We start from the raw sequence: 27,923 nt of genomic DNA on the forward strand, positions 1-27,923 counted from the left end.
GGGTAACGTTAAATTTACTAATATTAGTTGATTTGATAATAATTGTATCCACAAAGTTTTGCAATATATTCACAATTAATGGATGTCAAATAAATATGATAAACCATTATTTAAAATATAATATTTTTCATATATTTATTTATAATAATAGTGTTTTAAATTAGAAAATATTGCTAATCCTGTGTGTCATAACAAAGTAAAGAATCTACACCCCTGGTGTTACAAACATTTATAAGTAGGTGATTCGTATGCAAGTGAAGATTTTCCATCTGAGCATGCCAGGATCTGTCAGTCAAAATGGCTTCTCACTCACAACAGATTTCTCTCCAGGGAGCTACATAGACAAGTTGAGAAGTGTATAATATATACCATTCCAGTGACTATCTCTTTATAGAAAGATATTACGTAGATACATACATACATATTATGTATACAGAGTGGACCATTTTAATCTATACACCTAAATATCTCGTTTTGTAGTTAACCAACCAAAAAACAAACAAAAGTTGCAGAGTTTGACGGGAGACATCATGTTCTGACATCAGAGTAGACCTAGTTCTTCGAGCTTCTTTAATAGCCAATTTAGATCAGAATAGCCAATTTTTGTTTAAAACATTTTTTCCAAAAACATAAGCTTTCTGAGGAAGTGCGACTTAATAATATGTCATTATTGCATAATCGAAAGAAAATCCACATCAAATTTATCGATAATTGTCGTTCAAAGTCATGGACACAGGCGAATGTCCTCTATTGCCCTTGTCAACTTTTGGCTAAAGCATTTTTCCGTAGTAAGCGTGTTTTCTTTCGATTAAATGCAATAATTATATATTTTTAAGTAGCATTTCCTTCGAAAGCTAACGTTTTTTGAAAAAATGATTTAAACAAAAATTGTTAGTTTCTTTATGAGGATCAACTTTCTAATTTAAAGTGTTATTCTACCTCTTACCGTTTAGAATATAAATTAGCTAATAAGGAAACCCGAAGTCCTAACATTAAGGCCCAATCTGATATCAAAACGGGATATTTAGGTGTATATATCAAAATGGTCTACCTTGTATATATACATGCAGTGTTTTACCGTCCGTTTGCTTCATACATATAAAAGCAGTGTAGGTTTCCCATTGTTTTATATGCATTATGTCGTTTTGCGCTTACCAAACACAATGTAGTTAAGATGTGTTATCCTGTTGAAATATTATAGTCCGTGTTGTGTTATTCTTTCAAGGGAACACATAATTATTATTATTCCTGTTTTAATTAGAAATTATTATCCTATTATCACATTAAGTAAAATTGAGTAGACAACTTTGTTATAAATTTTAAAAATAAATGCATATTACAGACATTTTCATTATAAATTATTCGAAAATATCAAAGATTATATTTTAACCTACCCACTTACCTACCTATCATCAAAAAATCTAACGTGGACACCATATGACTTATATTTGACTCACTTGGATTCACGGATAGTCAAAATGATTATTTGAGGTATATAACATTCGTATTCGTACGTATCAACAAAATTATATCAGTTCTTCATTTATTACGCAGGTAGCAGAACTTTTTTTGCTTGCAAAACATATTTCCACACTTCTTTTAAGGTGTCTAAATAACATACCAAAAAAGCAGCTTTACATCAGGTTTGGCATCTTTAATTTCAGCCACCAAATTCTTGGCCACTATCTCCCTTTGAACTTGAAAACTTTACCCAATTATTTTCTAACAAGTATTCAACTGAAAAAAGACCCAACATTTTCCTTGTAAAAAAATGCTTTTGGTCTAACTTTTTAAAATTATGAATTCTAGTAGTCGTCTTTGATAGGTATTTATCAAATATCAAAAGTTTCTACAAAGTACGAAACATTCGGCTTTTTGGATATGGTACACGTGGCATAATATTCGCCTGAATAGAAAAGTTATTGGAAGATTTATATAATTTTGAAGTAACATGTCCAACGCAAAGAGCATAGGATAGAGGAGAAGCAGCCCATATGAGCTAATGTAAAATCGTAGTATACGAGTTTCAGCGCCTCTACCGAGTCAGGCTTTCAAACTTAATAGTTAATAGTCACCCCCGCAAAGTAGTCAAACTTAATAGTCATACCCGCAAAGGCCTACAAACTTAATAGTTGATCGCCTCAGACTCCAGATGTCACTTACAATTACTCTTCTGCTTCTTGTCTATCCTATAGTCTTTGGTCCAACGAAACTTCATACAATTACTTATGCCAAAAAAACGACTTTTCCATTTGTCCCAAAATTTTTAGGGTTTTGTGTCTACAGTATACCATCACCAAACCATAAAACTTTTCAATATTTCTAACTGAAATTAACAACTTTGTTCAAAAACACAAATCTTTAAAATGATTTAACTTAGGTAAAATAAATAATACACATAAGTTTTCTGAACATCAATTTATTGTTGAATATCCTAGACAAAAATTAATTCAGCTGCGGCCGAAGTTTTGGACATATATTACCTAAGTTATAAGGTCATCTCAAAGAATATGATCAAATACAATCAATAATACATTTAAAGACGGAAAATTAATAAATAAATAAAAAACCACCTCAAAATAAAATTGCTTCCTCAACCTACCAAAACAGTACTTGAGCTTGAGCTGCAAGTGTCTTCAAGATACGAGATACATTTATAAACTGTTCGATCTTGAATTTCATTCATTGCTGACAGGAAAATTCAGATCATATTCTTTTACAAATTTGCTAAAAGCTTGAATATTCTCTTTCTTGAGACGCAAAAAAATTGTGGAATAAAATTTCATTTGTTCTATTTTTGAATTTTCATCCATTATCTCTTCTTTTAAAACCTTTTTAAACAAACGAAAATACATTAGAATTCTATTTTTTATTTGTTTTTTCTTTTCTTCTTACTTAAAATATACAAATTAATTAAAAATTCATGTCTACGTAAATACAACTGCATATGCAAATTTTAAGTATTAAATTAAATCGGTAACTTATATTTTAAAATTTTTTATTGAAATTTGGTAAATTCCAGGGGGCATTTAAATTTTATTTGCAAAATATTCAAGTATTGAAATAAACCAAATTAATCAATAAAATAACAGGAGTATTCTGTTATTATGATTTGTTTATAAATAGCCTAAAAATTATTTAATTCACATAATTTAATTTTAAATCAAAAACAGAGTAATCCTGTGTTTTAACAAAGAAGTATGCTGAAGTTTAAAAGTTTGTGTTTTGGGCCGTTGAATTGAAGCCCATGAATGAACGGTTCCGGATCTGTCACTTAATAACGACCTGAAATTATGAGGATAACAAAAGAAACCAATTAACATTAAATTTTATAAATATTTAAAAAACATAAATTATTATTCAACTCGAAAATAACATCAAAAAATGATTGTGCATGAAGTGTTAAAATAATCGAAAGCAACTCGTTTCAATTAAGTTATGAAATAAAAAACGATGATAGAGATCTTCTTAATATATCCCAACATTATTCAAAATAAGTTGGAAAAAATTTCTAGAAAGCTTAAAATTAGAAAAAAAAAGATAATGAATTTTTTCCAATATATAAAACACGCTTGTCTGCGATCTTTCTACATTTTGATTGCAAAGCTGAAGCTCACCGGGTAGGATTTATATGAAATTATTATTTTGCTAATAAAAGTGTACTGTTTAAAACGGAGAAGGATGTATTTTGACATCGCCACAAAGCTCTACATCGTTAAATTAAATCATTAAATCTACGTCCATTTTCATTTATTACACTGTTATATTTTCATTACAGTTTCTTACTTAATTTACTCAAAATTATTGTAAAACAAATTAAAAATATATTCTTCGTAAATCGTAACCACATCAATAATTTCGATAATAAAACACATTTATTTTCGAAAAATTCACACTGAAACGTACACAACAGTGTTGATTTTATTCGAAGAATCTATGAGGTAAAATCATAACTAAAATTTACATTCTAAATAGCACCTCTCTCCATTTTAATCAGGAAAAAATGTATAGATATACTTTGTAGATTCATCAGCAAAATGAATTCTTTCATTTTCACCTAATTTTATTATAAGCTTATGGAGTAGAATTATGCATCTGCGCTAAAAGTTCACTGACAATTCATGGATTAAAAATATTTTTTGAACGATTTCATGATGAAATATCTATAAATATCTCAGCTAAATAACATTAAAATTATTTAAAAAAAAATACTAACGGTACTTGTGTGGAGAATAAGATCGAGAACGTGATCTTTCATAGCGCCGACTTTTGTGTTTAGGTGACGGTGAACGTCTATCTCTATACGACCCTCTTTCTCTGTAACGATCGCTGTAGTAATCACTGTAAATAAACAAATTTATTTAAAAAACTTGCTATATGTTCATTTTATTTCAATATTAAAAACGAAATTTTAAACAGTTATTCATGTAAAATGAAGTATTATCAATGCGTTTCGTTGTTTATTTACAATTTAAAAATACTTACTCGCCCTTGTCTCTTCCACGTCTATCGTTGTGCCGATCATGGACATAAACGCTAAAAAATTTCAATGATTTTGAGTTCAAAATTTGGAAATCGTATTCAAACACGTTTATCATAGACGAAAAATTTATAAAATGGTTCGAAATTACTCACTATGTTGGTTTTCCCATATAAATTCCAGGTGTTGGTGTATGAGCTCTTTGTGTAATTGAAAAATCAACTCTAATAAATTTTCCATCAATTTCCATACCAGAGCATGTTTCTTTAGCTACTTTCGCATCATCACTATTTTTATAATATACAAATCCGAAACCTCTAGATCGTCCAGTCTAGTAAAAAGAAAATAAATTCAATGAATTTAAAATTCGATAAGAAAATAATTTTAGCAATTTATTCACTAGACAACAATTGACTTGCGACGAAGCTCATATGAACCCAGCATAATCAGCGAAGGCGAGAAACTTATATTTAACAACGTTGCCTGCCTCTTAATTATACCTTGGTTTGTAATTTTGATATATAGACCGAACAAGACTCGTAAAAAGAAAAATTAGATGACTGAACAATTTTGGTACCAGAAATTTTTTTTTTAAAAGGCTTAAATAAGGGGGATTGATGGGGACTTTTCACAATTCATTTATAATAGTATTCTAAACATTCATACCAATTTTTAGCTCTATGGGAATTTTTGTAACCTTCAAAGTGTAATTTGATTGGATAAGGGCTTAATTTCAGAAAGCAGAAGATATAGACAGAATTTAGAAGTTATAATCTATATTTAAATTGACTAGGAATCATTCTTTAAGATAAAATTTTATTTTTCGATTAATCCTCAGTTTAAACATCTATTATAAAAATTTTATATCGATTCTGCGTACGGTTAATGAGAAATTAACTATCAAAATAAAAGCTCTTTCGTTTATTATATATGAAAGCTTATAATATAATTGTTATAAACAAAACATTATACCTTTTTGTCAATAACAACCTGCACCGTGTCAATTGGTCCATATTTAGCAAATAGATTATACAACTGATTTTCTGAAGTAGATGTACTTAATCCAAAAACTCCCACACATCTTGATTCTTTAGGATTCTCTCGAGTTCCAATATGTCTCCTCCGTGAAGACATCGGGCTATGAGATCTAGATCTACCATAACGTCCTCGTGAGTGGGATCTTGAACGGCTATATGAGTATCGAGCTCTACGCCTAGAAGAACGAGATCTACTACGGGATCTATACCTTGGCCTCTCTCCTCGTCTTTCGCTATGTTCTCTCTCAGACCTCTCTCTATCACGATACGAAACTTTTCTTGAATGTCTACTTGGGCTCCTATAATTAAGAATTGAATAAACATGACATTTATTATTACATTTAACAATCCAAAATGAAAATAATAAATGTTTACCTTGAATAACTTTTTTTAACTCTATGATCTGTGGGTGATCGACTTCTACTATGTCCTCTTGGATGGTTGCTTGGAGACAAAGACTCTTCTCGTTTTACGGAACCTTCCTTCTTTATATCACTGTCTACATTTGATGGAGATGCGCTCCTTGACCTCGCATTCGTCTATAAACAATATTTACAGTCACCGGCAATGAGTTATATCTCTTTTATCATAATTATTGGTTAAAAAATACATTTTTTTAATAAAATTAATACTTACATCCCTATCACTCATTTTGAAGAAATAGTATTTTAAAGTTGTGAATACTTGAAATACATAAAGTATGCTTTGCTCAAGTTATAAAAATAGAAACTAGTGAATACTTATGTTTGTGTATGAGTTTCAATGGTAAAAAAATATCTTTAATAAATACGTATTTTTATTTTTTATACAACTGCGACACTGCTGGACACCACTAAAACTTAACATGTACTTCCTATGTAGAATAATCTCTATTAAATATAATAATTTCAACTACTGAGAAACCAGGTAGGTATATATCACTGATTCAAAAGTCTATTAAGATCCAAACTCTAAAGATGCATATTTACTTTGTCCGCCTGTCAATGGCCGCGCCCAGCAGAAAATACGAGGTGTAAAAAAGCTGTCAATTTAATAATTTAAACAGCCGTTCAGGGGAATTGAATACGAAATATACCAAAGAATATGGTAAAATAAGATAATGAGCAGGCGGAAATGTGTAAATGTTAGTATAAAATTAATCTTAGTATGGATGCTACTGATAAAAAAACCCTATGTCAAGGTTGGTGATCTAATAGCAACCAAAAGGGGTGTCGAAAATTTATGTCTAACAGCACTTAGATCAAGGAATCCTCTGTGTCTCTTAAAAAATATTCGAAAACTTTTGCAAAAAAATGATAGATTGTAGGAATGTTATAAAATTTCCTGGTTTTAAATGTTTTATATGGTCTTTAAAGCGGTTCCTCCATGTTTTTTTCACAAAAACTATTGAACATTAAGAATATAATTATCTCTCTTCTCTGCCTGAATTACTGATGTGTAGCGATGGCACAAAGACTTTTTAAACAGTCATATATACTAATATTGTACGTCGTATTTATTCCTTTTAGATTTTGAGCGGTAAATAAAAATACATCGTCCGTCGTGCATGTGCTGTTAACAAGCTGTTAACCATTTCTTTTTATTTCGTCAATTCATTTCAAACAATTCACACGTGTGGTACTGGTTTTATAGATCTAGTAAAGATCGTGGAAGATTAAGATTTAAGAAAAAATTTTAATCATTCAACATCCACTTCTTCCTACGTAAGTATTGAATTATTTATTGAAATTATAATTTCTACATGTTAACTTAAAAATAATTCAAATTAATTTTTTTGTTTCAAATAAGTTATGATGACAATTTTCACCGTGGATGAGCTCTTGATGATTAATAAACTTACATGCACTTCCAACTGAATCAAAAACATTATCCTGTTTTTATACTAATTATTTATGTAATAGCTAAATATAATTTTTTTTAAAATTTCAGTTAAATGTTCATTATGCCGAATCAATATCAATCACTCGCTAAAATGATTTGCAGTTATCACATTCATCTGTTTACAAGTAAGCTTTAATTTTAGTGTAATAACTTCTGTAAAATAAATTACATATTTTATAAACATTTGCTATTTAAATTTATTATATGATGACAATTTTCACCAAGGATGAGCTCTTTATGATTAATAAACTTACATGCACTTCCAACTGAATTCTTTACATTTTTCAAGCTTTTAATTTGATTATTCTAATAGCTATTTTCATATGGGATTTTTATTTTAGCGAAAACGGACCTGAAACAGCTAGATTCGTGGACGCTGAAATAAAGTAAAACGAAGTTGGAGCAATCTGGAATTTGAATCATGTACGTATAATTTCAATTTATGTTTTACTTATTACGAAATTCATTTTATGATGAATATTACACCGTGTATGAGCTCCTTATGATTAACAAACTTACATGCACTTCCAACTGAACAAAATTTTAATATTATTTTTTTATTTTATTTAAATACCCATCTAAAGATATTTATTTTTTATTTTAGTTAATATGAAAATGGAATGGTCAAAATTAGTCCACGTAATTCTTGAAGAAAAAACAATTTGAAGAAAAAGATCACTGTATTAATAACGTACGTATAATTTACATATTAAAATCCTTTTTCATTTCAAAATTACGATTCATTTTTCTTTCGGGATAAATTATTGATACCCATTACGATATAAAAAAAATATCTTCTTAGCCTTATTCTTCCGAAATAACAAGGGCCACAGATTATAATTTATTGCATAAATAGATAGGCAACTCTACTGTACATGAAATGTTGTCCATAAAGCCCACTGGAGTAAGGCACTTAAGTGTACTACTAAAAAAAAAAAATGGCGGAATAAGGTACTATTTGAATTATTTCTATTCAGTTTATCTTCTTTTTTTTTAAATTTTTTTGTCTTCTAATGAATAAAATAAAGTGAAGTTTTTTAAATAAAATAACAAAACACACCTACAACGACTAAATTACACTAATTAGTAAAAATTTTACAGGGAGTTGCAGATCTGTTTTAAAAAATTAAAACCTATAATCTGTGACAAGGACCTAAGTCTCGATTACTTTTATTTTGGTAACATTTACAATTAAGATAAGAAATTTTATGATGACAATTTTCACCGTGGATGAGCTCTTTATGATTAATAAACTTACATGCACTTCCAACTGAATTCATAATATTTTATTAGTTTTGAATTTAATTATTTTAATGGTATTTTTCATATGAATTTTTTATTCCAGCTTAAATTAATTTTGAAGAATGGTGGCATGGTAATATCTTAATTTAAATGAAGAAATTTTCTGTTATTTATATATTTATACTTAGACTGGATTATCCAGTCATAAAGAACCTAAATATATGCATATCGACTTACTTGGATCGAAATTTCAATATTTTTTATAGTCATGGCACTCTTGATGGGAAATCACAAATTTAAAAAAAAAAAAAATTTCTAAAAAAAATTTGATCGTTTTTGGCTTATTAATACTTAATCCAGCCACAAAGGACCTAAATATATGCATATCGAAGAGTTCCACATGGTTTCTTAATGGAAACGCTAAAAAATTAGCGTAAGCGTATTTATCATGTATGTATAATTTTAATTCACTGAATTAATAAAATAATTTTATGATGTTTATTCTGACACCTCTTGGATGAACTTTTTGTGATTAAGAGCTAACATGCACTACCAACTGAAATTAAACTATCTTAATTATGTCTTTATTTAACTATTATCACTAGTTATTTTCATGTTTGTATTTATTTATTTCAGTTAACACGTCGTGTCTGCCGGCAGAAAAAATCTAACGCCAAAATGTTACAATGTTCATAAGAATGTGAAAAATTCCCGGATATTCTGGAACTCTACTGGTTTAAATCTGGTAATATCTCATTCCACGTGGCCTTAAACAAAAGCATCAAGGGGACAAACGAGAATGTCGTTTTAATAATCATGTACGTATAATTTCAATTTATCTTTTACTTATTATATCCTATATAAAAAATGAAATGAAAGCTGATTTCCCTTTTGTAACGCTTAGAAATATTGATGGCACACACAAACTTTGATACAGGTGTTCATAAAATCATCTAATTAGTCTATTTCTGTGTCGTTCCGCCCGTGTCTCACAACGATTACTCAAAAACGAATAGAGGTATCCAGCTGAAATTATTATATCTTGCTCAGGATGAGCAATTTTTTATAATTATTTTAATAATTTAACTATTACTGTTACAAATATTAATTATATCGACAGTCGCTATTAGCGATATGTACATTTTTATATTTAAATTAAAAAATAGTTTATTTTGAAATCCTTGGCCGTTATTGCTGGTAAATCATTGTGACGACAATTGATCCTTATAACCAATATGCCGTTTTAGTTGTGCTGTTGTCAGTACACTGAAATGTGAAGATGAACCTTCCGTTCCTAAATCGCGTTGGTTTAATGAGCATGTTATGAACAGCACTTTTAATAAAATTAGAATTACGTTCAAGTGATACCATACTTTGTATGTTCCTTTAAAATAAATTAATGATGAATATTTTCACCATGGATGAGCTTTTGTGATTAATAAACTTACATGCACTTCCAACTGAACTTTCATTTTTCTATTATTTTTTATTTGATTATTTAAATATTTAGCTGATAATATTTATCTTTTATTTTAGTTAAGTTAACAAAGAAGTTGTGGTCCAAGTAATTCTTAATGAGAAGTCGTTTATTTGAAAAAAAATATCACCAAATTTATCACGTATGTATAATTTGAATATCAATATTAAACCTTTTCGTTTTAAAATTACGATTAATTTATATTCTTGATTACCTTTATTTTGGTTAAATTTACTTTATTTTTTACATAGAAGGCGGTTTTTGGTAGTTTTTACAAATCTATCAAAATTATCCGATACTTGAATTTTTTCAAACAAATGCAACAATAAAACTTTAAAAAAAATCATTTTTTTCATGAAATTTGAGTCAAAATACTTATGATATATAATTTTATGATGACTATTTACACCGTGAATGAGCTCTTTATGATTATTGAACTTACATGCACTTCCAACTGATCTTTTAATTTTCTTTTATAATTTTAAATTATTTAAATATTTAAATAATAATAACTTTTTTTAAATTTCAGTGAATATATTATATACATAAATGATTATGGACCGGTCACAATATATCACGCTGTTCGATGGGAATGATTAATAACAATATCGGAGTAATAGCGGCATAAATTATCATGTGAGTATTCAACTCCAATTCATTCCTTACCTATACTAGTGTATTAAATTTAGTACGGCCCAATTGTATTTGCTACAGATGAGCTCAGAAATTCCCAAAGAGAGTTTGAATTAAATACAAGTGATTACAAAAGTAAACTCCAATTTTTAATCGTGCTCTCAGTAGGCTTACTATCTGGGCAGCAGCTACGATCAACAAATCTTTTAGTATTGCAAACTTTATGATGACATAAATTCACCGGTGTATGAAACATATGATTAAATTTAACATGCACTACCAACTGATTTTTTATGATTATTTGAATAAAATTTTTAAAATTAATTTTGTTTACTAATTTTTCAATATTTTTCTGTATATTTTCTTTAGAAGACGGAAGACCATATACGTTCCTGAATTATTTAATGGAGCAACATGGCATCAACTGTTGGATAATATGTTTGGCATCAATAAACATTCAATATCAAATAGAATCTCTCATGGCACCCTAATTGTGAAATCGTAATTTTTCAAAAATTTTTTGTTTGTTTATAAGTATAATGACAAATTTTTATTATTTTTGGCTATTTCTTTCATTTATAAGTTTTTAAATATGGACCATGGAACAAGCAAATATTTTTGTTCTCAGACAGTGTGTTGTTGTTATTCATTATGTATTTGTAAACAAAGCTAAATAAATTCTATTCAATTGTATTTTTTCAGTTATTCACATTCCAACTGTACAGACATGATATATTAACCCTTAAAAATTTATACAGTCATGTGTATTCCAAAACACTCTTAGATCGATCATTCAATAGATTATACTTTGTTTGTTTATAATGTGCTAATTTTTGGACAAAGTAGAAGGGGATAATGAAACAATTTGAGTAACCAAATAGAATATTTCGCGGAAATACAAGTGTTGTAAATTAAAAAAGTCTAGTCTCCCATTATTTTACCGAGCATTCATAAGGTCAGCATTTTATATTTATACACGACAGGGTTAAAAAAATAACTTGATTGTATGTAATACCATGGCAAAGAATAAAATCATGGACACTATACAAGGATACTCCAACGATGGAATTGAGAAAATTTGTTTACTAAAAACAGGAATTATAGCGTCGCTGGTGTTCCTTTTGCACCGAAGTGCATTGCACGAAATAAATGCGTCATATTTTAAAAATCAAACTCGCACCTTACTCTCGCTCCTATATCACGGTACAAAAGGAATCATTGACATTACATTACATTTATAATTAATAGCTACAAAATTTACATATATATTTTATACGTTTAGTGTTTGTGGAATTTCTGGCGACCACAATTTTACTAAACAACCAACAATTAAAGCAAGAAAACTTTTTATTATCTGACTTTTTTTGATTATTAATATAATGGATTCATCTACTAACGGGAGGACAGTTCAAAATTTGTTCTTGAAAGAAATTCATTTTTGTAGATCATGTAGCCTTATTTTTCGAGAAAAAAATTATAAAAAATCGGATTATTTCGTATTAAATGTTCCGTGTATAATTTTATAGACTAAATTGTGTGTAATTTTATCTATCAAGTGTCATTCATGAAGGTTATAAAGAAGGAGAACGATCACTATGTACTAAAGCATTAGCGCACCTTGTCCCTGAAAATTTGTAGAATTTATAGTTCATTTTCAGCCACCAGCCGCGCTGTCGTCGGTAAGTAGTATATTAGCGCACAACAGCCCGCATTTAATGATACAACTTAGCGATCCCAGCGCCTCACTTATTTTTTCAAAATATTGGGGACAATATTTTCTATTGCGATCGTTCTCCTTCTTTATAACCTTCATGGTGTCATTAGTCAGAGGCGTTATGAGTATCAGAAATAATAGCTGAAAAACTCAGATTAAAAGATGTTCAAGGTTTAAATCAAATAATTAAACATAATTTCAAACTAATGTATAATGTATAAAGTTTAATATTTATATAATGGTTTAATATACATATAAGACAAAAAATATTAGGCTACAATGTTTTCTTTACGTTAAGGCAGGTACAACTCAGAAACAAAAAATAAACTAACATAATAATCTAAAAATGGACTACTTTTAATACGCTTTGAACCAAATGTTAATTTGATGTCAACGGTATTAAGTTCTTATCCATCTTTAACAATTTTTTATAAAATATGTATTTTATTAGAAATATATTTCAAGCCTTTGTAAATTGGTATTAAGTAATAATCTTTTTGAAATATTTCGTTAGACACAAATATGCTAAGCACAAAGACCATACAATTATATAGTATCGATTAGGAAGCCAATCTTAAATGAAGCATGCGCTTCTTTTTAAACACCTGCGAAGTTTTCATATTGTATGCAGTTTATGAGTAACAAAGAACGGGCTTCGTGTACAAAAATATAATTTTTTAGAAGATACCAAAATGATTTTTCAAAACAATGAATGAAAACACTTCATGATTTTTATTTGTTAAGTTCTTCACAATTGAATTTAGAAAATTCTCATACTTTCAAACAATATCAAGAGTATTTATTAAAACAGTAATTATTTTAATTCAAAAAAATATCCAATGATTTATATCCAATGATATAAATATCCAATGATATATATATCCAATAAATTTAGTATTATAAATTTTCGTTATTTCCTTCTTTTACATAATAAATACAAACCCTAAATAAATATTACCTGCAACTTGCAGGTATAATAATTAACATATAAAAAATAGTTCTTAGAGTTACAAAGTTAACTTAAATTAATATTTCAGGCGATGGTAACTTTACAATCAAAACTATATTCAATAGTTACTAAACATAAATGCCTGTGAAAATTCATATAATAACCATGTATTTTAATGGCAGTACTACAACTAATGAATTCGAGTAAATTTACTAAAAAAAATTCTTACGTATACCACTGTTTACCTACGCATTTTGTAAATGTATTCGAAAATAACCTAGAAATTTGGATCCAATTCAGTGGATTCAATTTTAAAAGAGTCTGTTTTTCACTAATTTTAAATATCTGTAAACATAAAATTTTAAATATCACAGATTATGTTGATGTAAAAGAATTTTTAAGAAACGAATTTTTTCTATTATTATATTAGAGAGAATCATTTAATACAACCAAAGATATTTCTATCTCAAAATTATTATTGAAAACTTAAAACTGGAAATATTTATTCGGGCCATTTATTACTTGTCTCTTCTTCAATTTTAATATTTACAAAAAAGTGAAATAAAAATTAAATAGGCTATAAATACGTCAGTTGGAGATTCACTGATCAACTTATTCTCTTAAAATATATATTACATTAGTTTTGTAAATACGAATAAAATAATTTTTTACATTTAGTATTATAAATTCGCTATTGGATTGATGCAGTATATTATAGTTAAAATAACTTTAGCAGGCAATTTCATTATAAAGTATGATCCAAAATAATTGACGCAGCTACTTCTACATCCCAGTTTGATTGTTTTAGTACAGTTTCACATCTTTCACGTGTGTCAAGTCCCAATCTGCAAACAAACATTAATCAATATTTAATTATAAATAAAAAAAGTGTTTTTAAAATTAAAGAATAATAATTTAAGTGGCTAGATAAAACTTACTTGACAAGTTTATTTATTTTTAGATTTTTTAAAGCTGCACCATAATCCCACGATGTTGTTTGCAACGCGGAAACACATTCATCATGTAAAGCATCAGGCATTTCTTTTTGAAGCTGTGAAATGATTACTAATTTACTTTGTTGTGTATTTGCAGCACTACCAGCCATTGCTTGGTTTAATTTTCGTTGAAGTTGTTGAGCTGATTGAGGACGACTAAATAATCCATCAATAAGTGGCGACGGCGGTGCTGGTCTATGAGGTCTTAATACTGTTTCTTGAGGCACTTCTGAATATAAATTAGAGTCGGCTACATCACTATATATATTAGTGGGAGCAGGCAACACAGGGACGGGATTTCCATGTTGGGATAAATTATACGTTGAATTTGGAATATAAAGAGATTCATTTGTATAAGTATTGATATTAGTATTCAAATTTTTATTTAAATTAACTAATAAAAGATCACTTGAAGTATTTAATTTGGAATCGAAATCTGTATGGTTTAAATTTTTTTGTACAGTAATTGGTCTATTTGAAATTGCGACGAAATTATGACTTTGTTCCGGCGATTGTATCCAACTTGAATTTCCTTGATTTTTTAAATTTGTATTACTTTTTACGGCTGTATCATACCATATTTTGTTAAAAACTACTTGTGTATCTAATATATTTTGTTTTAAATTATCACTTTCACTTAATTGTCTAATATTGTCATGTATTGAACTTGTAGATCGAACACTTGTATTCGATTTTGTTTCATACGTTTGAGATTCTAAATTCACAGTTTTTGTTTGCCATGAATTCTGTACTTTAGTTGGTAATGTCGACACGTTGCACTTTTTAGGGCTTAACTTCGTTTTTGTTGATGGTGGCGGAGGGCTTATCATAGGAATATTTACAGGAGGGGGAGAATTTGTATTTAATAAAAGTGAATTATTAGTGTTAGGCGCATTGGGAAGGGTATTTGAGTTTGGATTTTTCACTATTTTCTTTTCTAATTCTGCTAAAAAATTCATATCTAATACACTAGGCCTTAAAATATTTATATCTTTCACAGCACAATTGAGATTCATTTTTTCCATGTCTGAAACTATATTTTGCGTTAAACTACTATCAGAAATTGAGGCATCTTGAGATAAATTAATGATAGCAGAAGTATTTAAAGAACCATCTGAAATTGTTGATAAATCTAATTGACTATGTGTTTGCCAGTGTGTTAACGAATTTCCTTGCAAATTTGGAGAGGGTATCTCGCTATAATGATCTTCAGAAATATCATTTACATTCAAATATGTGTTCCCCGGTGAGACTTGTGAATAATATCTGTGCTGATTACTTTGTTGTGGTGAATATACTTTAGACGTATCAAAGGGATCGTTTGTAGTTGTTGGTTCGTATTCGTTGTAAATTGATGCACTATATACAGGTGGCTGTTGATAAGGAGGTGGTTGAGCTGGAAGTTGTTTTGGAACATTTTCTATCATTTCTGGAGTCCATGCTATAACAAATAGTATTTTTCATTACACATTTGCACACCATTACACATTACAGATCAGGGTGTCCCAAAACTATTGCATTAGAGGAGCAGAGAAGTATAGAGGATAAAACCTAAAATTAATATCTAAAATACAAAATTTGATTATTTGTCGTTTACATCGGATCTCAAAGTAACTTTCTTCTTCAAATTTCATCCCGAAAATTATTCTGATTTTCTATTACGATTGTTTTGGGATACCTCATATGCATTGAAATGAATTATTGAGTTACTTACTTGGTACATCAATTGGCTCGTCCAATAATGATAAGCTCTTTGAGTCACGTTCATCAGATTCCAGATTTTTGTTTCGTAAAATTACAAAGTTTGAAGCTTCATTATTTTCTGGTGAAAAATCAATTAACGAACCTTCTGAAGGAGCTTGTGAAAGATTTAAACTTTCACCACTTGGTTGAGGTGGTCGTAGAGGTTTGGATTTTATGGGACTTACAAGATTGCCATTTTCATTTTTTAATTTATGATAATTATATTGTTTAGCTTGTGTATGCTTTTTTACTACGGAACTATAATGAGCAGGCTTTTTTCTGCGATCAGGTAGTTTTTGAGGAGACACAGATTCTGCTAAGTTAATTCCGATTACATCAGGAGGTTCCATTGGATTTTTTAAATACATTTCATCAATGTGAGAAGGACTACCCCATGATTTTCCAAACGCCGACCCATGGCCGGTATGAATAAATGAATGTTGAAGTGGCTTACTAATATCTTCACTAACTTTGGGTCTCATTGGATCCACAATACATCTAGGAAATTGACCAACAGCAAAAGTTCTTTGATTTTGACCTTTCCACCAATACAATTCTGCTCTTCCGTCAATTACTGCTATATGATCTCCTTCATCAATTTGCAGTTTATTGGGTTCATCATAACTTAATAGAGCTCGCATTACTGGAGGTGAGTTATTTTTTAAAAAGTCAACTATGGCTGCGAATGTTGGTCGGTCAGACGGTTCTTTGGACCAACATTGCAACAGTAATTGATAAATTGACATTGGACAAACGTCAGGATGATGTAAGCGTTCTCCATCTCTATCAATTTTCCTTAAAATTTGAGAACCATTCAATCCCATCCAAGGATCTTCACCAAAGGTAAGCATTTCCCAAACCGTTACACCATACATCCATGTATCAGATGCGTGACTAAATTGTCGACTACGTAACGATTCAGGCGCACACCATGGAAACGGAACTTTTTTATGCTCAGTCATTACATAACAATCTTCTTGTTGTGGAAGTGCACGCATTAAACCAAAATCGCCAATTTTTACCTATAATACACAGAAGTTAACGTATTTATTTTGAAGTTTTCCATAAAATACGTCATGAGAACAGATCATGATGCAAGGATATTGCTTAGCGTGACGAAGTGGGGCGTAAGATAAGGTTATAGCTTCAAGAAAACGTGATGTTTGTTACCGATTTCATTTTTAATTTTTGTCCTCGCATGTTCGTTTTTTGAAAATTCTTAATTATTTATAGAAAATGCGGCGAATGGAGAGTGAGGGGTTCAAAAATATGAAATTTTTCGAGAGGTATTTTATGGATAGCCCTTTTAAGACTAAAGATAACTTTACAATTAAAGCAGCATATAATCAGATGGTGGATGTTGGATGCATAGGAATCCTTTTCTATAATTAAAGCTGTTTATTATTTTATTTGCGTTTGCGCCTGCCATTCGCCATTTGGTATTATCATGTACGATTTTAATTGTAGAACATGCTAAAAAATTTAAAAAGTTTACCTTATCCTGTGACGTCAGCAATACATTTCGACAAGCTAGATCTCTATGTAAGAAGCGTTTTGATTCTAAATATGCCATTCCAGTAGCTACTTGATAAGCAAAAAGCCATAATGTTGAAACGGGAGTACGTTGGCATTGTTTTCGAAGCCAGTCTAAAAGAGATCCTAAAGGAGCTAATTCTGTAACCATCATTAAAGGCTGTGACAACACGACACCATATAGTCTAAAAATATCATTGTGATGTTTTATTATATATTGTAGACAAAAATTATTATCATAAAATTATAAATACCTTATTAAATTGTGATGATCTAAAACATGCATTGCTTGTACTTCCTTAATAAAATCTTCAAACACACCCGGTTGATTCAATGCTTCGGCTTTTAATACTTTAACTGCAACCGGTAATGTTCGTCCTGTTGGAGTGCTCCATTCTCCCCTACGAACCACTCCAAAAGAACCATCTCCAAGTTTTACAGATAGACTAACATCCTTTTCTTGTATTAAACAAGTTAAACTTAGTGCTACAGTATCACCAACTGTATTTGAATTTGATATACTTTTTTTCTGCGAGGAACTAGGCTTTGTTGATGTTCCTGATTTTAATTTGGTTAATATTTGTTTTTTCCATTGATGTGATTTTCGTTTCTTTACGGCATCCAATAATCGCCGAGCTGCTGGTTTACCGAGTCCGATTTTTTCTAAATCTTCAGCTTGTACATAATCAAAATGATGAAATCGAGTAATTTGTAGATCATCTCTAATGCGTGCTAGAAACTGCGTTAATTGAACATCCTCAAGAAGTTCAAATAACCATTCTAGACCTTCTTCTTCGGCCATAATTACATTTTACTGTTAAACCTAGAACAATAAATTTAATTTTTACTATCAACTTTAGGATGGCTAAAAAGTACTTAGTTTAGTGTTAAAATATAAAAATGGTCCCCACATCGATAGAATGGAGTATTTCTATTGACAATGTAATTAATAAACAAGATTCACTTTTTCTAGCCATTCTGTAATATTTACATGTATACGTGTTTTACAAACGATGGTGATAACAACAAACGATACGATTAAAAAAAAAATATATATATCTTGTGAAGCATGACTTTAATAAGGTGAAAACACTTAATTGAAATTCTTGAATCACGCTTATTGATTATAAATTTTATTAATGAATAATATTCTAATTAGTATATTAATTAATTTTTTTTAAATAGTTTATAAGTATATTATATAGGGTGCTCTAAAATAAAATTCTAAGAACGCTGATGTTTATCATTCATGGGTACTAACATGGACACTATACGTGTCCATGGGTACTAAAAAGAATTGACTTTTAAATACCTCTGAAAGTTATAGTGCAAGTATTTACCACAACGAAAGTTCAACCGAAGTAGCATATCGTTGACTTTTCAACTAGTTTTCAATATAAGACTCATTACATGAATAATATTAATAGTAATGGATAATATTGAAATAAAAATTATAATAAATAAAATTGATTAGCAATTAATTGTATTTTTTATTAATTACATTAATAATATTCTTTATTTAATTTTAGATAAGCGAGTTTGGTATTGCAGTCGTTACAAAGGGTCAACATTAATAATTTCAATGACATCGCCGATGGCCTTACTTAGAATTACAATGACTGAAACATGTTTTTAAATTTTACAAAATTTCCAACCTCCATATACAAACAAAATATTGGCATACAGGGATAGTCTATATATGTGGCAATTTCAAAAATATTTGTTGATGTCCGCTGTCATTTTAAAAACAGAAGTTGGTGGAATCTGAAATCTCTCCAATGGAGTATTGAAGTAAGAACTGCTCAAATCACATTTCTTTTACATATGTTTCAAAACAATAACAAATTTAAATTGATGGTAAATACTCAAAACAATCAACTACTTGGAATTAACAAAAAATCACATTTAAATTGATTTTGGAAATTTTCCACTTAAGTAAAAGATATGAAACCAGTCAAAATGGATTCAAGGATTTTACTTCTTGATAGCCCCTGATCTTCGTATTCAAAAACTTCAAACTACAAGAATTTGAATGAGATAATCCCGATAAGGCCATTTTTCTCGGAGATACAGATGTTTGAAATTTAACAAATACATATTTGAATTTTTCTAAAAGGGGCAATTTTTTTTATGTTGACTCTAAACCATTATTATTCATACAAACACACGCTTAATCTTGACTGTCAATCACATTGATCTTCATTCAAAACTGACCGTGAATGGGGTTCCATTATTCAAATGTCAATATCTATCTCTGAATTTAAGTTGCAGATTAAATTTTATAATTTATGTACACCTTTAATATTACCCGTTTTTTAAATTTGATACTTTTGAAAAGTAAACTAAAAACACCTATCATACGTTCGTCATTGGTTCATTTAGCAATTATTATTTCAAAGAGTTACAATATTCTTCTTTAAATAAAAATAAAAAGAAATTCATGTATCGTATGGAACATCTGTCTGCGATTGTGTACAGAAGCAACAAAGTATATAAATATTATACACACAATATGCACACACGTTACATTTTTTCTTTCTGTTTGTTCGTATAAAATACATTGCAAAAATAATTTCTTTTACACGCGTCACTATTGTGTTTAAATGGAACGCATGTCAATAGCCAGGTAAAAATTGAACTCAAATTATGTATTAATTTATATTCATCATTATTTTGTTTACCATATCTGAGAGCCATTTGTAATAAAACTACATATTATATTTTTCTACAGTATAAATAAAATTTGAAAATAAATAGGAAGCAAAAAGAAACAGCATATTGGGAATACAAAAATGGGCTGACAAATTTTATCCAAAATTGTTATCCCTATTCCCTATTATATTATAAATGTGAAAGTAAGGATTTTTGTTTGTTTGTTACGCTTTCGCACAAAAACTACCGAATGGATTTGAATGAAACTGCACAATAATATTGCTCATACATCAGAATAACACATGAGCTATAATTTATAAAGATGAATTTAAAAAAAATTAAATTTAATCTGACATTTTACTGCTCCATCTATGATAATCATTTTGAACCATAAATTAAAGATTTCTGTTTAAATTTAAAATATCAACTATTCATAGCCATCTTTTCTGATACTGAATTTCTACTCTTACTATTTCACACTTTAAAAAATTGAAAACTGTGTATATATTTAAGCTGTGTAAAACAATCCCTTCGAGTGGAAGGAGGATAAGTACGATCAAGAGAGGTGGAGGCAATAAAGCGGTAATTCTTACTTTTAAGTCCAATGAAGCGGGTGGGTATCAAGCTAGTGTCGTATAATTGTTTCTGCGAAATCTAGGCACTCTTCGAAAAAAATTTTCCAATAAATTCAATAAAAGTGGTTCGTTTATCTATAAATACAAATGGGTTAGTATTTGATTTAATTTAATTTTTCACTGTCAAAAATACAGCCTAAACTAAATATTTCTTATTTCTACCCAAAATACAAAAATTAACCTTTTTTAAATTCTGTACTAAAATAATTTTTTACTGTGAATATATTCATTATACGTTCTTAAGAATTGCTCGTTCTGCGATGTAATATCAGCCATAAAATTCTGAAAATGTATTTAATCTGATGAACTACATTTTTTTGTTATAATTATCAGTTTAGTGAATTTAATTATAATAAAACAAGCCATTCAATATGTATAAATTTTTCTCACAATTTATTCTCACATTAAACATTACCCATTATATGTTAATAGAATTAAAGACCTAAGATCGGAAAAGTAAATAACAATTTACAATAAACGCTGATAGACGGGGAAGTTAGATAGATAATCTCAAAATCTATTTGTTTGTTTATAACAATACCGGATTTAATATAAATCATTGAAATAAATAAGTTTTGAATTTCAACATTTTGTAATGATGAAAACGTAAATAACATTATCTTTGATGTGTCCATCAATTCAGAATTATATAATTGTCAAATTTTTCAAAATTATTGTTAGGTTATTTCCTGCATTTTTTAACCTGTTGAATCAATTTTTGATAATTACTCATCCACAAGAGATTTGCAAGGCATTCACCATCCATGTAACGCTTTTTTGTCGTGTTATTACTGTAATTGTAGTTAAGAAGGACAATCTAAAATAGCTATCAATGTAAAAAAGTGTTCCACTGAAAACAGCAAATAACAGTTCTAAAATTGACCAGAATGGGACTCGTGTAGCACAAGGATTTTGATGTGAACTTCTCTACCCTTCTCTAATAACTTGTTTAGATCTTTATCTTACTCTTATTATTATTTATGTTTTATTTACTAGATTTTGTATACAATTTTTTTAAACGTCAAAGTCTTTCGGCTACATTTCATGTTTACTTATGATACAAAGGCGTAAACATATGTAGACAATTCACTTGCACCAGGAATCGAACCCGGACCTCTTTGATTCATGCCAAGCGTCTTATTCAGTTCGTTCATACGATCTCTAGACTCAGAGTGTAACATTTTGAACTCATTGAATTTTTTTTATTTGTTTGCCAACCAACTTTTTTTTAAAACTTACACCTTTGCTTCAGAAGCGTAACTAATTTTCTGCTTTTCGTGGACTTTTTTCATATACAAAGATGATTCTCCTTGTCTCTACCCTCCATAGGTAACAGTATGTTAAAATTCAGATTAACACTCTCCCCAAATTGTTACGCGATAAACGACAATGATACTTAAGCAAGCATTCTTGTAACATGCAGACAAAAATAGTCATTTGATGATCACCCTAATACCTCCAAAAAGGATTTTATTTGGTATATATACGGGTCTGTATAAACTTTTTGCTGTTTCATATATTCGTTAAATTTCAAATATATAAAATTTGTATACATTTTTAATATAGATCAGTAATCTCGGTACTTACACGATAGTATATCATGTTAAAAACGATATTAATGTATTGACGCAGACAATAAAAAACAACAAAAAAGAATTAACGCCCACTATTGTCAACTGTAAACCTAATGTCGTTTTAGAAGGTCGAGGCATAATAAACATTAAACCTTGTACTAATTTCAATTTATCAAAACAATTTCGGGAATAAAATTTTTTGTTAAAAATTCACAAGCCTTGGTGAATTTGGTCTTTTGTCTTGGAAAATAAAAATACGATTTTGTCCCTTATTTGGGTGACGTACAAATTCAATTTATATAAGTTTCATAGAATTATTAAACAGGCGAAGTTTTAATACTCCGACCTTCGATTCAGTGCTAAAGTCTATATTTTCGGGAAAAAATATGACTAAAGAATGAATTGAAACAAGAAAATCTTATTTATTTTAGACGGTATATGAATGGCATGATTACATACAATAATGATAAATTGAAAACTGCATGTGTCACACATGTAATTTAATTAACATTTATATATGAATACAAATACTAAATATATACACAAAAATAATCAGAAAAGATAAACTAATAACAACGAGACTAAACATAGCACATAAATCAATTTAATAGCTCATCTGAATTGGAATATATGGGAAAGTTACAAAACATAACTTTTCTATCGCATTTTATCCGAATCCTGTGGAAAATACAATTTTGTTAAGAACTTTTTTGTAGAAAATTTTACGCTTTTTTTGATGATTAAAACTTTTTGCATAAGTATTTTTGGAGATATTTGTACTTTCTGTGTACAAAAGCACAATTAATCATACTTTAAAATAACTAGTCCATTTTGAAAATATAACGGCCAGGGGTTAATCGATTGCGTATTTAAATAAATTTATGTTTGTATGGCTGAATCATTGACTTGAGTTATACATAGACTACTAAGCAACGCCTATCTTTCCGTACAGTGAAAAACGAGCCAACATCTGAGGTAATTGCTTAGGTCAGCTAGGGATATTTATCAAAAAAGTACATTTATCAAAAGAATATAGGGACATTTATCCAAAAAAAAAAAACATACATTGAATGTTAAATTTTCATATCACAAAATTTCACTGAAATTTTCCGCTTTTTGACTAAAAAAAAATACTTATCACGCATCACTTTACATTTTTTCTTACGAATCTACAATGGATTTTACCTAAGCAATTACCTCAGATAGTGGCACGCTTACAATCGTTTGACACTCAGTCTATGTAGCTCTAACGTCAATGGGCTGAATAATATAATTTCGCTGTCATATTCATACCTTCAAATACAAAGAGAGCGCGCATTATGAATGACCTCGTCTGATTTAATTCAAGAGTAAACTATTATGTTTTCTTTTGTCCTTTTGTACTTGATTTTTTGCTACTCTAGCATTTTCATTATTCACTGTATATATATAGATAGTGCAGAAGGATCTTTTTAGCTTCCTTTCCTCTACATTGTTGATATTTTTAAAAAGCAATGAAGAGACTGTTACTAATTTCATCATCATAGAGTTAATTTAAACATGAATAGGTATTACACCATTGTCATTTGTATCGCATACAAATGAATAAATTATCTATTTAAAACATTTGTAGCTATATAAAGTAGTATACAAGAAAATTGGCTGCAAGCACAAATTATTTATTTGTAGATGAACACCGCCGAGGTAAATCTAATGGCAAATATCCACTCGATATTCCCATATAATACATACTATAAAATTTGAACCCAATTTGCATCCCTTGTGGGTAAACAGTGATGTTTATAAAAAAAATGTTTTAAACAAAAGTTGTAAAATTTTTTATGAGGAAAATTTTTTACACTTAAACTTTTGTTCTATCTCTAACGGTTTACAAGATGAGGCCTACGGATCCAAAACCCAATTGACCTATGTTGCTCATTTACGAACTCGACCTTACTTTTTACGTCCTAAGCATGCTATAAAAATTTCAGCTTGATATGTCTTTTCGTTTTTGAGTTATCGTGCTTACGGGCAGACATCCGGAAATGGACTAATTAGGTGATTTTATGAACACCTATACCAAAATTTTGTTGGTAGCATCAATATTTTTAAGCATTACAAACTTGGGACTAAACTTAATATACTATAACTTGGAGTCTACTAATCTATTGAGTTTCTCGACGCAACTGTGAATAATTGAATTACGTATACAGGTTGTTCCAAAATTATGACTAAAGAATTACAAGTTTAAAACGATAATAACTTGTTAAACTTAAACACAACGCGGTTTATGTCAACAGCAAATGTAAATTGTGACTGTTAACAATCGATTAATAGACTCAAAGTTAAATTTAGTTTAAAAAACTGATTTAAAAGTAGCAAAAAATCGGATACAAAAGGAAAATATAATAGTTTACTCTTGAATTCATTCAGACGAGGTCATTCATAATGCGTTCCTTGTATTTAAAGATATGAATGTGATACCGAAATTATATTATTCAGCCACAAACATTTTTATTAAATACTCAATTGATTAAACCTCGTCCGCCATATCTTTAGAATGGATTATTTTAGAAGATACAGGGTGATTTCTTTTCAAGTTTCACAAATCAGAAAGAAATTGTTAATTTTGACCCTTTTTTGTCAACAAACTGGTAAATAAATAGATCTCTTTAAATTCTCTCGTAAAAAAAGTTTGTTCTACTCAGCCAACTCTTTTGATAGTCTATTTTCCGTAGATCACTGCTATTTTTTAAAAGATTAAAGCCTGCTTATTACTGCCATAGTAACCGCTTGACGTTATTAGTCATTTGCCCAATACTGTATTTTTCAATTCATTGATGATAAATTTATATACCTATAAATATTGCCCCAAATTTTATTCATAACATACATGAATTCAAAATTATGAACATTTTCATAATTTCTCTCTGTCTTCTTATAATTATTTCCGTTAGAAAGCGAAATAGATAAATTTTAATTAAAACCATGTCATCTATAAGAAATTAAAATAACGCAATGTTTTAAGGATGTTCCAGCATGGTATTTGCAGTTTCTATGTTAAAGCAATGGTACAATTTTTTTTTCGACAGAATTTAACGAAAAATTAAATTTAAGAATTTAATAATGCTTACTATTAATTCCCAAAGTTTCAGAAATTTTGACCGTTTAAAATGGGAAATAATTATGCCAACGTCCCAATTTCGGTCAATTTACGTCAAAATTAATATCTCGAAAGTGAAAATTAATTTCTAAATTATTTTTTTTTAGAATTGTATTGTATAAACATTTTTTTCTACTTTTTCTTCCATATATAATAATATCATAAAAAATAGGAGAGAGACCGGACATTTTACATGCTTTAAATGGGACATGACCCTCAAAATCGCGAACTTTGTCTTTAAATATCTCGCGATCTAAACGGTCAAAAATTATGAAATTTTAGGAATTCATAAATAAAGCTATTATAAACCCGAGAAAAAAAATTCGGCCAAATCTGTCGAAAAGTGATTTCATGCTGGTACTACCTTAAACAGAAAACAACAAATTTTATTATTGAAACAATAAATAGTTGACTAATGTTGATAAACATAATTAAGATTTATAAATGAGTTTAATAAAATTGCAAATTGTGTTTTTTTGATTAAGTAATTCGATAAGTCACCAAACGAAATTTTCATATCGCAGTGAATCATACTGCGTTATCACTGTAAATATTTTGACGATTGCAGAATTTTAATTATCGTAATTACTAAATACCTATAATTTCAAATGGGTAGGTAATTGAAACGATAATATTGTGTCCGCCTACTAAATAGAGATTGCCTAATAGTATCCTTGATATCTTTCCAAAGGCACTTTTGTTTAATGTATATAAATATTCAATATTTTGCCTTAAGATAAGTATACAAGTATAAAATAATATCAATAATTCATAAATAATGCGAGTGCAATCGTACGAGTTAAATTTTTAATTAAAAAAATAAAGAAAAAGGATAATAAATTCTAAAAACAATAAAAAAAAGTAATTATTATAAAAAAAAAAAAAAAAATTAGAATTTGTAACTTGTAAATCATTAAAATTAGTAAATGTGGAACAAATTTAGAAAATTCATTTATTTTAATGACTCAAAAACTATGTATTGTAAATCACTTAAAAAACACCTGCTAAGGGCAGGTCTATTGTTTGCAAAAACTTAAGTTTACATACAGTAAACAAAAATACTTACATAACCTGTATGTTGATTTAAACCTATATCAGAAAACAATATATCAAAATAGTGCACAATTTTCATTATTTTTTAAATTTTTCACTTTACAAAATATTCTTTAGTAATGATTTTCTATTTAGGAAAATGCCTTTTAGCTTAACAATCATTCATGCAAAATCCTTCAAAAACTATCACAATTATTATTTTTAAACAAAATTTTCAAAGAATCACTTTAACACTTTTTACATTACTTAATATACTTTGAAATTTACACTCATAACTTCACCATATTTTATTCTTATAAAAATAACCAAAACACTAATTTCAAACATCTTGCTCAATACCAAAGGAGGCGGATTTATCTAAAGTTCTGTTTCTGTTCAATCTACTACACACAATAAACTATGCATGCAAGTGTTCTCCATCTATGTAGTAACTAGATACAAGATCTGCATGACGGATAAAATTAGAGCTAATTATATTTTTCGAAAAGTAACATGTTAAAATATTTAGAAAAATCCCCTATATACAATGAATGATTTTTTAATTAACTTTTTGACCGTGATGAGCCTATAAGTACTTACACATTTTTTCGGCAGTAAATTTACTATAATCAGCTATTTTAATCTTAATGAAGTTTAGGTTCATTGACATGAATACTTCAATATTTTCGTTTGTAATGGAGGTCATTTCGTAAACAAGAGCTAATGAACTAACGCCATCTGTTGGTGTCTAAGCGAACGAAGTTGGTAAATATGATATCTACTGTATGAACAATTGTAATCTGTTGGTACATAATTGAATGAAATTGGTAAGTATGAGATTTACTATATCGACAGTTAGCGGTGGGCGAAAAGACGTATCCATGTAAAACTTACGACTGTATCAAGAATACAGACAATCAGTGTTTTTTATGAGTTGTTAATAAGGTTTAGGTTTAGAGCATCTTAATTTTTGCTTGAGAAATTGTGAATAAATTGATTATTAACCATTTCAAACAGAGGTGGCTCCTAAGTGGGGCGGACCGTATCTCCAGGCTAACGCTGTCTTAATAACGCGTTGTAAACGATACAAATTTTTTAAATTTCATTATATTCATTCTAAAATATAAATGTATATATAAATTGTGTATAAAATAATAATCAATATTTTTTTTTAAACATATAAATCTTAGCTTTAATTAGTATT

The 27,923-nt window shown here is 28.8% G+C and overlaps 2 protein-coding genes and 1 long non-coding RNA gene across 7 annotated transcripts; 1 reads left to right on the forward strand and 2 right to left on the reverse strand.

Annotated features, from left to right (window-relative positions):
- Positions 1–2,403: 2,403 nt before the first annotated feature.
- LOC123296962 (transformer-2 protein homolog beta-like) lies at positions 2,404–6,353 on the reverse strand. Of its 2 annotated transcripts, none has more exons than XM_044878698.1 (7): positions 6,154–6,353; positions 5,893–6,056; positions 5,453–5,816; positions 4,636–4,811; positions 4,486–4,536; positions 4,217–4,341; positions 2,404–2,831 (listed from the first exon to the last, which is right to left on the reverse strand). In XM_044878698.1, exons 1-7 carry the CDS (start codon positions 6,166–6,168, stop codon positions 2,806–2,808), a joined length of 921 nt encoding a protein of 306 aa, XP_044734633.1. In that variant the 5' UTR covers positions 6,169–6,353; the 3' UTR covers positions 2,404–2,805. The 2 variants fall into 2 exon arrangements, with proteins under 2 accessions (XP_044734633.1, XP_044734634.1); XM_044878699.1 differs by lacking the exon at positions 2,404–2,831 and adding an exon at positions 3,114–3,285.
- A 730-nt stretch (positions 6,354–7,083) lies between these two features.
- LOC123295646 lies at positions 7,084–11,443 on the forward strand. Of its 4 annotated transcripts, none has more exons than XR_006535159.1 (9): positions 7,084–7,220; positions 7,447–7,523; positions 7,740–7,821; positions 8,003–8,089; positions 8,744–8,773; positions 9,277–9,458; positions 10,177–10,259; positions 10,647–10,753; positions 11,120–11,443. It is a non-coding gene; the product is annotated as an uncharacterized LOC123295646 (long non-coding RNA). The 4 variants fall into 4 exon arrangements; XR_006535162.1 differs by having other exon boundaries at positions 10,182–10,259; XR_006535161.1 differs by lacking the exon at positions 8,744–8,773.
- A 2,377-nt stretch (positions 11,444–13,820) lies between these two features.
- On the reverse strand, positions 13,821–26,907 carry LOC123295568. The gene is made up of 6 exons (XM_044876969.1): positions 26,754–26,907; positions 17,939–18,507; positions 17,647–17,869; positions 16,123–17,173; positions 14,352–15,849; positions 13,821–14,258 (listed from the first exon to the last, which is right to left on the reverse strand). Exons 2-6 carry the CDS (start codon positions 18,484–18,486, stop codon positions 14,159–14,161), a joined length of 3,420 nt encoding a protein of 1,139 aa, XP_044732904.1. The 5' UTR covers positions 18,487–18,507; positions 26,754–26,907; the 3' UTR covers positions 13,821–14,158.
- Between the last annotated feature and the right edge of the window lie 1,016 nt (positions 26,908–27,923).

The sequence above is a fragment of the Chrysoperla carnea genome, chromosome 3 (genome assembly GCF_905475395.1).
Source record: "Chrysoperla carnea chromosome 3, inChrCarn1.1, whole genome shotgun sequence".
Classification (NCBI taxonomy): domain Eukaryota; kingdom Metazoa; phylum Arthropoda; class Insecta; order Neuroptera; family Chrysopidae; genus Chrysoperla; species Chrysoperla carnea.